At 36.6% G+C, this 16,154-nt stretch overlaps 1 protein-coding gene across 12 annotated transcripts; it reads right to left on the bottom strand.

The window, feature by feature from the left end:
* Positions 1-1,160: 1,160 nt before the first annotated feature.
* LOC106086399 (troponin T, skeletal muscle) lies at positions 1,161-15,759 on the bottom strand. 12 transcript variants are annotated; one of them, XM_013251057.2, is made up of 9 exons: positions 15,650-15,759; positions 10,687-10,733; positions 9,760-9,798; positions 8,553-8,576; positions 4,204-4,573; positions 3,539-3,757; positions 3,300-3,473; positions 3,068-3,146; positions 1,161-2,260 (listed from the first exon to the last, which is right to left on the bottom strand). In XM_013251057.2, exons 2-9 carry the CDS (start codon positions 10,707-10,709, stop codon positions 2,013-2,015), a joined length of 1,176 nt encoding a protein of 391 aa, XP_013106511.1. In that variant the 5' UTR covers positions 10,710-10,733; positions 15,650-15,759; the 3' UTR covers positions 1,161-2,012. The 12 variants fall into 12 exon arrangements, with proteins under 12 accessions (XP_013106511.1, XP_059222533.1, XP_013106509.1 ...); XM_059366550.1 differs by having other exon boundaries at positions 4,201-4,573; positions 15,650-15,758; XM_013251055.2 differs by lacking the exon at positions 3,068-3,146 and adding an exon at positions 2,481-2,559 and having other exon boundaries at positions 4,201-4,573; positions 15,650-15,758.
* Between the last annotated feature and the right edge of the window lie 395 nt (positions 15,760-16,154).

Here is a 16,154-nt window from a genome sequence, read left to right as displayed (position 1 = left end):
TCGATTTGTGCCATACTAAGCACAGTTATTGAAAGTCATAACAAAACACCTCATGCTAAATTTCAGCCAAATCGGATGAGAATTGCACTCTCTATTGGCTCAAGAAGTCAAGATCCAAGATCGGTTTATATGACAGCTATTGAACCGATTTGAACCATATTTAGCACAGTAGTTGGAAATGATACCCAAACACCACGTGAGAAATTACAGTCAAATCGAAAAAGAATTGCGCCCTCTGGAAGATCAAGAAGTCAAGATCCAAGATCGGTTTATGTGACAGCTATACCAGATCATGAACCGATTTGAATCGTACTTAGCGCAGTTGTTGGACGTGATACCAAAACACTGCGTGCAAAATTACAGCCAAATCGGATAAGAATTGCGCCCTCTAAAAGCTGAAAAAGTCAAGACCCAAGATCGGTTTATATGGCAGCTATATCATGTTATGAGCCAATTTGAACTATACTTTGCGCGGTTGTTGGAAGTGATACCAAAACACCACGTGCAAAGTTTCAGCCAAATCAGACAAGAATTGTGCCCTCTAGAGGCTCAAGAAGTCAAGACCCCAGACCGGTTTATATGGCAGCTATATCAAAACACGAACCGATTTGGCCCATTTGCAATCGCAACCGACCGACACTAATGAAAAGTATTTGTGCAACATTTCTAGCGGCTAGCTTTACTCCTTCGAAAGTTTGCGTGCTTTCCACAGACAGACGGACGGACGGACATGGCTAGATCGACTAAAAATAACATGACGATGAAGAATATATATACTTTATGGGGTCTCAGACGCATATTTCGAAGTGTTACAAACAGAATGACGAAATTAGTATGCCCCCATCCTATGGTGGAGGGTATAAAAATTGCATTTTTTTTATCGGAGTTTGATATTCAAATTCAGTGAGTCCTGCAGCTAGCAGCATATATTTTTAGTAACACACGTGTTCTATCTCCATAATTTATGACCGCTAATGGAAACCGATGTATAAATCATAGTCATATATGAATTGTTGCATTAATCCTTTTAACCTCATATGCGTTTAAGTGTGCTTCAATGACACAGCACTTTATTAACAGAGCAATTATTTATCAAAGCCAAACAAATAAAATTATCCCCCTTCCAAGGATGGCTCCTAGTCGTAGTCTATGGCGTTGAATTTACAGTTTTCAAGAGAGTTTTATTGAGATAATATGTATTTTAAGTTAATTCAATAAAATAATAAAGAAAAACTAAATTTATTATCAATTCTTAAACAAAAAAGGAATATTGAGCGAGAGAGTGTGTGTGTGTGTATGGGTGTGTCCGTGTAGTGTGTGAGTTGGTGAGTTTCTGTGATAGTTTGCTCAGCTGTCTTAGGAAATGAGTCTGTGTTGCAATGCTCTTTCCAGTCGATGGTCTTGGTATGATGGAGATTAAGAGAACGTGTGTGTGCGTCCAGCTGTGAACCTTTTTGTGAATGAATATCAAGAGTATTCGATTGGGTTTTTTTTTCAGAGGTGTTCGTAGTAAAAATTTTTATTAAAAAATTACAAATAATTTACATAATTTTTGTATTAAATTTTCATTTACGAAACGAAAGTAAAAGAGAGAGAGAGAGTGAGTGTGAGTGTGGAAAAAATGTTTAGTCTATAATTATAGGCAGATTTATTTGGACTTCAAAGAGAGTGTGTGTGAGAGAGAGAGAGAGAGAGCGATAGAAAAGCCTTACATAAAATCGTGTTCATGAAAAGATGCTGTTGTTGTTGTTTTCATACGATATTTGTTTTTATGTTTATTTTGAGAAATGTTTCTTGTGGTTCATTTTCAATTTTTTTTTTGTGTTTATTTTTCTTTCTTTTTCATTTATTCATATTCAAACTTGTTGTTGTTCTTAGGTTGTTTTTTTTTGTTTAAAAAAAGAATATCTTTAGTATATTTGTTTTGGCTGTAATCGATAGCGGTAGAATAAGCTAATAATAACTATGTTGTTTTGGTTGTTTTTATTTTTATTAAATGTAGTTAAATTAATTTATTCTTCCTCTTCTTCCTCCTCCTCTTCTTCTTCTTCTTCCTCTTCTTCTTCCTCCTCTTCTTCCTCTTCCTCCTCCTCTTCTTCTTCCTCCTCCTCTTCTTCCTCCTCTTCAACGACCTCCTCTTCGACTTCTTCTTCATCCTCGGCGATTTCATCATCAGCCTTGGCATCTTCCTCGCCTTCGGGTGTCTCGGGTTCGCCAGCCTTCTTGCCGGGTCTTTCGCCGAACCACTTGGGCAATTTGGCTATTGGGGGAGAAAGTAAACGGAAAAGCACACAACATTAGACCAAATTTTATAAGTAGAGTCCATACATTGCTGTTGTTGTATCACAAAAAAACGAACAACACACAAAACGCATTTTCAACAAAAATCAAAAACTTTTTGGGACAAATGCGTGTGAGACAGAGATAGAGATAGAGAGAGACGTAGCTCATTCGATTAGTACAAAAAATGATATACATACATTTTTGACGGCCGGAGTATTGATCCTTCTTCTCGTTCCACACCTTCTCATTGACCTCCTTGCCGAGTTCTTCCCAGCCCTAATGAGCGTTATTTGGATATGAGACAATAAGATGCAAAGACACACACACACACACAGACAGATAGAGGTAGGTAACATTTAACATGGAATAATTAAACCAACACCATCATAAAAGTAGACATGTAGAAAAGAGAGAGAGAGAGAGAGAGAGAAATATTTATGTAGTGTATTTGTATAAAGTGTTAATGTTTGTGTGCACTATCTGAGGTCGAGTCAATCGTGTTGGTGCTCGATGCAATAGAGCTCCCCACTTTTAAAGGTTGCTCCTTTAGGGGAGTGTGTGCAAGAGTCATGTGGTTTCTGTCTGCGAGTTTTATGTTCGATGGGAAATTTGTGTTCATCAGAACTTCTGATGTAACGGTTAATTCACTTTGGGAGACAACATATCAACCACAACAGATGAGCAACTTCTGTTGTGCGAAAGGAAAAAACAACACAAACGAAACACTTGGGGAGGCACATAAACGAACTCCACTGTAACGACTGAAGCGGGTTCGTAAGCTTACATTTTGATCGTTGTGTGAACCTCTCTTGTCTTTCTTGCCAGACTTTCTCTAAAGTTTCCTTATAGAGCGTATCGTAACCCTTTGAAATTTCAAAAAAAAACAAAATATTGTGATATGAAATGAGAAATATTTTTAGCTCGAAGTCGACAGATGTTTGCACCATTGCATCACAGAACGATGACCATAGAAATTCAAGTATGAAAAAAAGATGATTGGATGAGCAAATACTTACACCTTCGAAGAGTTTCTTCTTGTCGTCGTAAGAGCGGGTATCTACACGTCTTTCGTACTTGGAGGCGACTTGGATCTTGGGCGGGTATTTGCCAGTCAAAGCCTCGGGGTCGAGACCCTTCTTCAAGGCTTTGTGCCTGAGCTGTTGTTTCTGTCTTTCCTTCAATTCTTTCAACTGCACAAACGGAAGAAATTAGCTGTCATGTTTTGCCGCATAATGTCTGATCAAAGGATACTTACATCGTAGTCCTGACGTTTTTGCCTTTCTTCCAAGTCATATTTCTCAGTTTCCAATTTGACGATGAGTTCCCACAATTCTTGGGCCTTTTCGCGCAATTTGTCCTCGCTGAAGCCTTCGATGGCAAGGGGCTTGATACGGAACGACAGGGAGATCTTCTTCTCTTCCTCGAGTTGTTCCTTAGTCTTGTTACGCTCCATGGCGGCGGAGGAGAGGCCCAACTATAGCAACGCATAAAATAACACACACCACACACATACGCACGCACCCATTCATGCCAAATAGATTCAGATTCACACAGAGATTGACACACACACACATATATATACAATGGCAAGAAGACAGCACAAGACACAATATGTTTTTGTATGTGTGTGGTTCAAAGTGAAAAAAGAGAGAAACAAGAGTAACACGTGTTTAAAAAAATGTGTTTGTGTTCGAGTTTGAGTGAGAGTTTGACAAGAGCGAAAGTTTGGAATTTGGAAAAGGATGTACGTTTTTGGATTTTTTTTTTATGATGATTGGACAATAGGACAGTAGAAAGGACAGATTCTCAAGTGTGTTTTTTCGAAGGAAATAAAGAGGTAGGAAGAAATTTAGAAAAATAACCGAAAAAAGAAAGCCGTATAAGTTTAATTGCATTGCAGTAAAGTGAAATAATTACCACGCCTGTATCCTTCTTGGCGATGGTGAAGTTGGGGCCCTTCTTGTCCTTGTCCTTCATGGCTTGGAGCATGGCTTGACGCTTCTTCTCAGCCTCTTCGAGACGTTGACGCTTCTCTTCGATTTCGCGTTGTTTCTTTTCTTCAACCTCGCGAACGCGACGCTCTTCTTCCTCCTTCTTGCGTTGGGCCATCTTTTGCTCTTCCTCAGCGCGGGAGATCTTGCGCTTGGCCTGCTTCTCCTTGAGTTTCTTCAACTCATCCTCTTCCTTGGCTCTCTGTTTGCGCCATTCAGCAATGTATTCCTTCAATTGATCGTCGAGATCGGAACGCTTTTGGTCTTGGCGCTTGATGAACTCTGGATCACCCTCACCTCTGCACATGCAAAGAACAACCAGAAAATACAAGAACAAAAAGAAAAGCAAACCATTAGTCTTCTCCTGAACTCACAAAGGCCCATGCGTACAAATCTAAAATAAACATCAACAATACTCAATACTCGGCTAGCCTCCATCTGCTAAGTTAAAAAAAAATAATAATAATAATACAACAATACTCTTCAAACTCTTGAAGGAAGTACTACTAGTAGTAGTAGTAGTAGTATATGTAGGAGTACCACGGGTATGTATGTATGTGTATAACAATTCATTTTTTCGTTTTCGATTTTAATAGTTTTTCTCCTAATCATATGGGCTTAAATTGACTTTGGTTGAGGGTTGTTTGCAGGAAGGAGGTCTTTTTGTGGGCTTTGTGGAAAGTTTTATTTGAACAAAACGGTCTACATACATACACAGGTGTACCATTACATACTTATGTGTAAAGCATTACGACTACGGGAAACATACATACAGAGCATAGTATACTAGATATATACACACACATATTTACATATGCACAACATACACACACGCATATGCACACATCACATACTCACTTACTTAGAGAGCAAATTTAATTTCTAACTTAACAAAAAAAAAATATACGGCAACATTTTTACTATTAAGGATTGAAAACAAAAATCAGTGAACATAACTATTTCAAAAATAAAGGAAATCTTACGATGGCATGATGAACTTTTATACAAATGTACGTGTGAGGAGAGTAGGCCAACTAGTAGTAGTTCAACATAATTAAATTACATTGATGATATTTACAAATGCATGTTGTAGTGAAAATGGATTAAAAGTTGATGCCTGAGTGTGTGTGTGTGTGTTGGTGTGAAAACTTTCAATGAACCGTTGAGAAATGCAGTGATTCTCTGCCATTTTTCCCTACATTTACTTCATTACAACATCTGCAAAGTACCCCAAGCAGAGCTTGTTGTCAGCCATGATACTTCATAATTTTCTCGAACATCAGAATCTCTCTTCCAAGCAATTGATTTTCCAGTGACAGATAATTAAGGAGATATTTTCATGTTTGGCAAGGGCTATGTATGAAATGTACTATGATGGATTAGAACACACGGTGCCAATGTCTCAAAACTGAACTACACCAAAAACAGGGAGAAAATGTATCAAAGTATATTAAACAAAAATTTAAATTGGAGAAAAACACATAATTGTGAAACTAGTATTTACAATAAATAGATTTATTGGGTGTGTACAATTTGATTTTGAACCAAATCACTTAAAAACTTTGGTTTTGTTTGCAAAAACTTAAATTCCCCCAAAAATATCACCAGCTTTAATATCTCCAAAGCAAATGGAGATTGCATACTGTACCCAATGGAAATTTCATACCGTATTAGGCTCTCTTTAGCAAGGCTAGCACTGACTGTGGCGAAGATGAAGAAGTTTGGTGAAATCTCAACTCCTTGTATCGTGGTATTGGTTGGTTTAAGGTCATTCCGATTATTATACCGTCCACCATAGAATAGGAGGTATACAAATTTCATCGTTACCGTTTGTAATACATCCGTCTTTATATCCGAAGTCGATTTAGCTATGTCCATCCGTCTGTCGAAAGCACACTAACTTTCGAAGGATTAAAGCTAGGCGCTTGAAATTTTACACAAATACTTCCTATTAGTGTAGGTCTGTTTGGGATTGTAAGTAGGCCATATGGGTCCATGTGTTCATATAGCGAGTCTCTAGAGGGGTGTTTTGGTGTTTTGTTTTGACATCCAACAACTATGATCTAAATCTGTTCATAACATGATACAGCTGCCATATAAGCCGATCTTCTGACTATTTCTCTTGAGCCTCTAGAGGGAGTAATTCTTATCCGATTTGGCTGACATTTTGTACAACGACTTCTCCCACTCAACATACGTGCCAAAGCCCCTATAGGGCACAATTCTTATCCGATTTGGCTGAAATTTTGCAATATGGCCCATAACCTGATATAACTCCAATAGCATAGCGGTATCTGGCAAAGGACTTGACAAATGCGATTGGCACGCTTTTACTTGTTTAATTTGACGTTTTCTTGATTTTAAAAGACCGACAGACATTGCGAGGAAATAGCAAAAGTCTGTACCATATTTGAACATTTCAGTGCTTCTAGTGGGATTCGAATTCATGACCTTAATGAGACTCGATGGTGGAAATTATCAATTTATTGATATACTCTATGGGTCCTGTATATAAGGAACTTTAGAAGGCCTCCACTCCTTAGGAGTGCAAATACTAGTGAGTGAATTGTTACCCATACATAGCTTGGTAAACAAAGAAGCAGGGGATCCCTGCAGAATGGCCAGCTAGATACCAGATATTTAAGCTAAATTTTCCTATTTCTTGAGAAATAGAGAACTACGGTATATTCACCAAAAATATTTTTTTTTTATAAATTCTCTTTGCCTGGCAATTGCCTTATGATTGAACTGTGGTATAAACAGTCCAGTTTAATTGCATTGCCTTTTAGTTAGAAATTTTAATTCAACTGCAAGACATTTGCCTTTGGAGGGAAAAAAACATTGAAAATTCTTTGTCTTTAGAGTTTTTCAAAAACATTTACAACTAATGGTATATACAATATATTATGATTATAGAGCGTTTTTTTTACTTCTAAACCCAAAAAAATCAGTTTGCCCACCATGTGTTTGGGACTCTGCAATCAATGGCATTTTTCAGTCAGGCAGTCAGAAGAAAGTTAATTTGTTTTTGGTATTTTTACACGCACATCTCCTTGAAATATGCAAGGATATTTGCGTTCTGGTGTGTACGCATATGTGGGTAGGGTGGTTGCTATGACAATAGCGAGTTAGCGAGCAATGGGTTCGCTTTCTCGTTTTTGCGGTCATCGTGTGATTACGTGACTCAGTGCGTATCATTGATTTGATTATGAATAAAGTATACGACAACCACAACAACGGCAACAAGGGGTGTTTGTAACAGAAGTGATGCTAAGAAGAAGTAAATGTAAATCATAAAACTCTACAACAGTATGAAGGTTCACACGAACGCACGCAGCCTTGCCGCTCGCACGTTCGGCTGACACACAGAGACACACACTCACGCAGACGAAGAAAAACAAAACTACATTTATATTGATGTTATCGTTATGTTTACGATTGTTGTTATTCTTGTATTCGTACATATCATTATTGTTATTATTTTTACTTATTACTTATGATTGTTATTACTATGTTCACGCAAAAAGCAAAAGTGTGTGAGCCATTTGCTTTGGTCGAGTTGAGTGTTTGAGTTTATCGAAGGTGTGGGGATGGTTGGTGGCTGGTGTGTTTAGGGATGTTGTGGGGGTGGGGAATGGTCACAAATGGAGCTTTTCAATGAATGAATGAGCTTGGTTACATGTGGCCAAAAAAAGATATACTATGTGAGTAGAGTTGACCGACCCAACGCCATAAGTGACCACACACACACACACACACGACACGCACTGAAGTGAAGGGGCGGGGGTTGGGTGGGATGATGATCAAATCTTCAAAAACCGAATAAATGTAAAATTTTGTAGTTCAAAAAAAGCTTCATTTCTGTAACATATGTACGTCGTTCGTTTTCAATCATTTTCATTTAGCCAAAATTGTTGGGTTACATCTCGAACAAAAACCACAAACACGCCACCTCAACGAAAAGGATAGATGGTTGGGCCAGCGCTTGTCTTGGACTCACCAAAGTGAGTAGGATTTTATTTTGTTTTTTTTTTTTGAAATTGACGCATTTTCGCCGGAGGTTGCATGTCTGTGTCATTGATCATGGGAATTTGGAAAAAATCGGATGGTGATGTTATTTACTCTAGGCTCGCAATTAGTCTCTACAGCAACATAATTACGATACGAACAACATTGAAGGAACGTAACAACAACGATTATGGAGGTATTTTGGGCATTATTTTTTTTTTTTAATTTTTGGTTCATTTTCTTAAAAATCCATATAAAAGAATCACTTACTCGGCTGGTGTCTGAGGTGCTTTTCTGTACACGCAATCGAATATTTGGATATTGGAATGATGATTTACAGTTTTTTGTTTTTTTTTATATTATTTGTTTGAGTGTTTGTTTGTTTGAGTAACAAAAATTGTTTTTTTTTTTTTGATTTTTATGTGTGGATGTGGCCGCGCCATTCGTGATGATGATTGCAAACGCAACAACAAAAAAATAAAATAATCGACAAAATGTTTGATTTTTGATTTGGTTTCGTTTCGTTGCAAACAAAACAGGAAACACAAAAAAACGATTTACAAAAAATTGTGTTTTTTTTTTTGGTTTTTATTGTTTTTGTTTCGTTTTGGGGGGGAAGAAAAAAGAAAAGAATGAGATCAAACATTAAAAAGATTCAACAACAAAAATTGAAACATTATCAAATCTAAGCAAAAATCTTTGTGCCAAAGCTCTAAAAAAAGAGAAACGGCTTAAACATGAGATTTTGTACAAATGATGAACTGAGAGAGACACAGAGAATGACTTCTACTGCATATGAATTTGGTCGTTCGTTTTCGAAAATAAAAGGGCCATAGGTTTCACTGAATAATAGAGGAACAAGTTTTTGCTTAGATCTTCGGTAGTGAGTGAGTTCATTTCGTTTTGTTTTTTTTTCTTTTTTTTTGTTTAGTTTTAACCAAAGTAGCGAAATGTTTCTGAATTCTTGAAACTTGTTTAACTTACTTCCTGAAATTAAATAAAGAAATGAAGGAAAAGAAATCAATGAGAGTGCCTTGTTTTTTCTTCTAATCGTGGATAGGACAACATCAAGTTTAAGCCAGGAACCAATTTTAATTTAGTTTTTTTTTTTTTTTTTTGAAGGAGGAAGAGTCATTATAACAACATCCAATTATGTAGGTAGGATAGTTATCGGGGTGGGTTGTGGATTTTGATAGAACGATAGAACTTCCGAATTGTTGTTTTTTTTTCTAGGCCAATTGTAGAATGAGTGGGAATGGTATGGTTTGTAGTTGGTAGCAGATTTTGTTTTTAATTCTTGTTTTTGTTTTAGGAAAATATGGAGGGCTAACTTTTGTTTTGTTTGTACCAATTTAAAAATTTTAACTTTTGCTTTCCTTTGGTTAATTGGAAATTTAGATTTGGGATTTGCTTCCATTTATGGCGATTGTTAGTAGACCTTAGGTTAGTTGGGAGTGCTATGGGTGGCAATACTTACTCTTTGACCTCCTCGACAACCTCCTCCTCCTCTTCGGAACTGCTTGGGGAAAATGCAAAATGGTTTCACATTCATGGGCACAACACATTTATGAATCGACAACGATAACAACGAGCGAACGAACGAAGGAACGAATCAAGAAAGGGATTCGACAGAGTGTAGTATAGGTGGTGTGTTGCAATAGATCAGGTATGAGAACAGGTGACGGACAGGTGTAATGGCAATAGGGGGGAAACATATGAAAAGAAATCAACAAATATTTTAAATGTCACAGTAGGCTAAAGACTTACATCTAAATATGGTATACAAAAGAAAAGAAAAACATAATAAAAACCTTGAACGTCCTTGGTCTTCAGTCTTTTACACATCACACATGTCATTATATTTAAATTCTTAAATTTCATAATATTTTCTAAATCTATGAGAGAATTTTTATATATTTACATCTTTAGACACAGATATGTACAATGCAACGGCATCAGCTTATTAAACCCCCTCCCAAAAAAAAGGAGACGAAACAATTCAGCATTGCTAGTCTACCACAAAAAATAACAAGAAAACACAATTTCACAACAACAATATCATATGCCATATAGTACAAGAGTACGTACATACATACAATGTACACAAATATAAACATGCCCTGCCACATAAGGAAAGCTAAGGACTATATAACAAATAAATGTTTATTACATTTTTATACAGTGCATATACAAGGTTACATGTGCGTGTGTACGAATATGTACCAATGTCATATCTTCAGTGTCTGGTTCTGAGGCTGAGATTGAAATTGAAACTGAATCATAACATGTATGTGTAAGTGTATGAGTCTAGGCTCCAGTGTCATCAGTGTCTGTGTCCTTTGATTGTTAAATTTCAATATAATTTTCATATTTCTATTTTATTTTCCGGCTTCTCATTACTTACGTGTACTCCTCATCGTCGGACATGGTTATGGTTAGGGATTAAAAAACCTGCAAGACAACAAAAAAAGAGATTTCCAAATTAGTTTAAATAAATTGAACAAAAGCATAAGCATTTTGTGAAAATCCTTTTAGGCTTCTAATGGAATGGCAACTAAAGCTTTTATCATTTTACCACATGGCATTTGCCTTTGCCAAAGAAAAGCTAAAAGGTTTTATTTGAAATGGTTTAAAACGAATCTAAAGATAAAACAATCTCTTCCTGGGGTGTGTATGTGGTTTGCTAAATTCCTTTAAAAATAATAACAATAAACCTAAGCAAAATGAAAAAAGATATGACCACTTCAACAATGTAATACCAATAAAGTTTAGAAATTTAATACACTTCTGTGAATTTAAATATTCTTTGCCTTTTGTTTCTCAGATTTTATTTTTCTATTTCAATCTTTGTCTGTCTTAGCAGTGTACACCTAGTCAACCCTGTTTCGAATAGAATGCTAAAATATTCGTTTTTAAGCAATGCAAATGCAAATTGTGCCCATGAACATTCCACTAAGGAACAGGCAGAAACTTCTCACATATCAATGAGTGCAGTCCGATTCAAGTTTTTAAGATCAATGAAATGGGACTCCTTTGTATAGCCGGGTCCGAACGGCGTATCGCAATGCGATACTTCTTTGGAGAAAAGTTTTACATGACATGACATGGGAAAACCACCGCTGAAAATTGTTTCTGATGGTCTCACCAGGATTCGAACCCATGCGTTCAGCGTCATAGGAAGACATGCTAACCTCTGCGCTACGGTGGCCTCCGTAACGCAGAGGAGCAGAAATATTAATTTTTTAATGGTCCAGTTCTTGACCTGCGACGCTTTAGATTATACATATTCTTTGTCGTCTTGACATTCTACGCCAATCTAATCATGTCCGTTTGTGACAATAACAATTAAGATATCAGCTTCAAATTGATGTAAGCTGCTGGGGCTTGCAAATCGGCCATAACGATTCTGATGTGGACATAGCTCCCATGTAAAGTATTCCTTTGAGTTGACTTCTTCAGCCCCTATAAACTGCAGTTGTACGATTCGGCATTAATCTTGCACATAGTGTTCTGCTACTAATTCCAACAACCGTGCTGAGTACGGTCCATAACATGATACAGCTCCCGCATAAACCGACCTCCCGATTTGACATCTTGTGCCCATACAAACCGCAATTATTTTCCGATGTGGATGAATTTGGACACCTAATATTCTATTACAACTTCCAACAACAGTGCTAAGTATGGTCCAAATCGGTCTATAACCTGATTTAGCTCTCATTATAACCGTCTTGCCGAATTGACATCTTGAGTCCCTGAAAACTGCAATTGTTGTCCGATGTGGCTGACAGGTATTGTTTTCTTATGACTTCCAACATCCATGGAAAGTATTGTCCAAAACGATGTATAACCTGGTGTATCTCCTACGTAGGGCGCCCGGTAGCCGAGTTGGTAGCGTGCTTGGATTACCAGTGCAGGGGTCGTGGGTTCGATTCCAGAAGCCTTGGTCTGTCGCTACTGTGGTATCACAATGGACTTAAAATTGTCTAAATGAGTCTGTGAAGAACTGCCACTCTTACCTAACCTAACCTATCTCCTACGTAAGCCGATCTCCCGATTAACCTTCTACTGCCCCAAGAAGTTTCAGTTTTTGTACATAAAGTACAAATGTGCCCTTCAACTATGTTCATTCGTCTAAACTTTTAGCAGAATACATGGTGATGGGCTCCCAAGCTTCGGTCCAGCCAAACTTAGCACATTTTTATTTGTTTATTTTAATGTTCCATATATATGCCAATTTTCCCAAGAACATTCCTTTAAGAAACAGAGACAAACTTCTCACACATCAATGTCCGATTTAAGTTTACGCTCAATGATCAGGGACCTCCTTTTTATAGCCGAGTCCGAACGGCCTCTATATGGAGAAGTTTTCATATGCCATGGTACCTCACAAATGTCACCAGCTTTAGGAGAGGAAAAACCACAGCTGAAATTGTTTTCTGATATTTTCACCTGGATTCGAACCCAGGTGTTCAACGTCATGGACGGACATGCTAACCTCTGCGCACAACAACTGAATCTCATTTTACTTTTTTACAAAAACTCTAAAATTTTTGTTTCTCGAAATATTCAACTTTTAAACATGGTTCCTGTACTTTTTTAACTAAATGTTGAGAGACGCTTCCAAAGCTTATTTTCTTACATCACGATTCATTAAAAGATTACTAAGTATAAGACTTAAATTAAAGATCTATTTTACGGCTATTTAAGACAAAAAATGTTAGTTTTAAACAATTTTTCCTTCATTTTTCTTCAAATTCATTATAATTAAATTTTCTTATAAAATCTCAAAAATGTCAAAAAGTTTTGTTTTACCAAACACAAAAATTAAGAAAATTTGTAAACCAGTATCTCTAGCCTCATGCTATATGTATCTGGTATATTTTATTGTTCTTTCATAACAAACCACACCGAAGAAACATTTGATATACATTCGGTCATAACGGGACCTTAACACGATGACACTAAAGAAATCATAAACATAAGCAACAATTCTGGACTACAATTGTCAAATATCATCTTATTAAATAGAGCATTTTTAGGTTTGAATTGTTCTTTTTCTAGAAATTTAGTTTACATTATGCCTTCTAAATTCTACATGTGCTCGGTATTTTTTACAACTCACACTTTTTGTTCGATTGTAAAAAAAAAAAAAAAAAACGCAAATCAAGCATTTTGTTGTTCTCAAATCGTATTTAATATTTGTTAAAATCTTAAAAACCTTTAGCAATGTAGCTTCCCTGTTCTTCTCTTTTATATTTTGATTTCCTAATTGACAAAAAACAATTAATTGCGGACACAATGGCCTTGATATATAATCGCATTGTCTACTCCTTTTCTATTGAGAAGCAGATTCCCCATTTTAAAAATGTCCATTAAGTATGTCATACATATGAAAGGTATATTATTGTATACAAAATCTGTATTTGCAACCTAAAATTTAAAATTTTAAATAAAACTTTCAAATTCTCAATGAAAACATTCACAGATCTTGACGCAAAACGTAAACAATTCTAATGGATTACGCATCAGACTATTTCTAAAAATAAATTCCTTTAGCGCTTTTGTTGTTGTTGGATGGACTCTATACACATAATGTGTTTTCTTAGTGAGTACATACAAAGCTAGCTAGACGCACACATATATAACAGAATTCTTTGCCGCCTTTAAGTAGTATACATATACATATGTACCTATGCTTGAGTGTATTTTCACGTATATGTATGTGTTGGTGTCTAGCGAGTATGAGTCTTGAACTTTGAATGTGTGTGCATGTGTGAGTAGGAGGTCAGAAATGATCTTTATTTGTATTTGTATGTCATAATTTCTCTCAAGGAAAACTCATTCTGCAGTTTTCACACCCAAATCACAACAACAACATCAATATGAAATCTCATAATCGAATAATGGGATATGCCAACACACGCACACACACACATAGGAACATCTGGGCGCAATTGTTTATAGAACTTGTTGTATGTATGTTTGTGAACGTGTGAGCGAGTGAGTGAGTGAGCAAATATGTGTGTCTACCAACAATATTTAGCAGACCTCTTGTTGTATTGGCTCATTCGCTAGAAGTGTGATTTTAAAAATAGATCGTATTGAATTTCCGTGAGCACATTTTAGTCTCAAACGAGCTCTCTCACTCTCTTGCTTTGCAAGCATGAAGCTTTTTTACCTTGGCACTAAACACAGACAACATAAATAAGAAATAATATTTCAAAATCTCATTTTGTGTGTATGCTTGGTAGTTGTATCGAGTGTTTCTTTGCTATTTTACAGCGTAAGCATGAGGGTGGTGGATCTAGTGTGCCTACGTATTTTCGCAAAAAAGATCCACTTTTTAGGAGATGTACCAATGTAAAAAGAAATTTTAATAAAAATTCATCTATGTTTGTGTGTGGGTGGGTGTGCTTGTGCTGGTGAGGCTATGCTAGTGGTATGTGTAAAAATGCAAATATGACTAAATAGGATAACCATTTATGTAATATTTTTCAATCCATTGCAAGCTTTTATTCCACATTGTTAATGAAGTATGACTGAACTATTCGAAGTATTCCAGTTTCCAGCTTATCCTTGGAGTTTTTTTAGCTCCCTTGCACAAACACACACACACACATGCACTCGAATATTCCTTTTTTTGCTTCAAGTGGAATTTCCTTTTAGCTTTCGTTGCTTTTCTTCACATCATTTTACCAGGGCACCGGTCACAAGTATCCTTCACTTCTGATGGCCACCGCCGGTTTTAGTTTCTTCCCTTTATTCATGTTGGTCTTTTTTTTTTGCAGACTTTTCTTTTCAACATCTGTCTTCAGAGAAATTCTTTGATTGCTTGCTAGGAAGCAAGAGACATACAACTATTTTTCTTTTTCGTCGTTCGTCTTTCGTCTTTTTTTCGTTTGTTTTTGCTTTTGCTAGCCGAGAGCTGTGTAATAAATATATCATGTAACACTTTGAGGTCGCCAGTTCTAAAGAATGTCCTATTTTTAGAACTAAAATGAGAAAAAATCTTTACTGCAGGATCGTTGAACATTTTATCAAACGCACACACACACCAGCTTTTTAATCCACTTGATTTGGCTTAGAATAAATTTGTTTGCACTTTCGCTGAGTTGTGAAGAGTTATTCGAATATTATATAACTTTGTTTATAACTTCCATAGCCACCGTTATAGTTTGAATACCCAAATTGGGCTATAGTTCGTTCTCTAGGTCTTGGTTCATGTTCTCTTTAAGGATTGTCACTTTAGTTTTTTCTTCTTCTTTTTTCCAATCCAAATTTTGGTCATAATTTGTATGATTTTTTTATTTTAGTTTTCTCTCTTTGGTATTGTCTATTTTTTTTTAACTTTTGCCAAAACTTACTTCGGGAAAAGAAACAAATTAAACTCTCTACTGTTGTCCGAGCAGCTGACGTCGTTGGAGCGAATGCTGCGGTTCGACTAAACAGACTGACGATCTACTAAGAAACAACACGCTATGTTAAAGATTTTTTCGGAAAATAGATTGTTCAGTTTTTCTTCACCAATACACGGGCGCTTGAGTGTTTTCCCCACGATCGCAGAATACTGCATGTTGCTCTTGCACCTAGGCTGTGGGCTCAAATCTCAGGAGTCATAAAGAGAGCATGAGATATTTTATGCGAGACAGAGAGAGAGCATACAAGATGAAAAGAGATATAGCTACTGCCAGATTGGCAGCTGCTCAGGTGGGGAGAGAGTGGGGCAATCGAGGGGAGGGGGGATATTCAATAACTTGGCATGGGTGTGTGTGTGTGCGAGCTGGTATAGCAACAACCATTGACCATTCTATCATAAACATTTCATTTCGATCTAAAGGCTCACAGCATAATTTTTTTGAAATAGAAACT

The sequence above is a fragment of the Stomoxys calcitrans genome, chromosome 4 (assembly GCF_963082655.1).
Source record: "Stomoxys calcitrans chromosome 4, idStoCalc2.1, whole genome shotgun sequence".
In the NCBI taxonomy this organism is placed as follows: Eukaryota; Metazoa; Arthropoda; class Insecta; order Diptera; family Muscidae; genus Stomoxys; species Stomoxys calcitrans.
The sequence above is the reverse complement of the archived record's forward strand: the minus strand, read 5'-3'. Positions and strand labels throughout refer to the sequence as shown.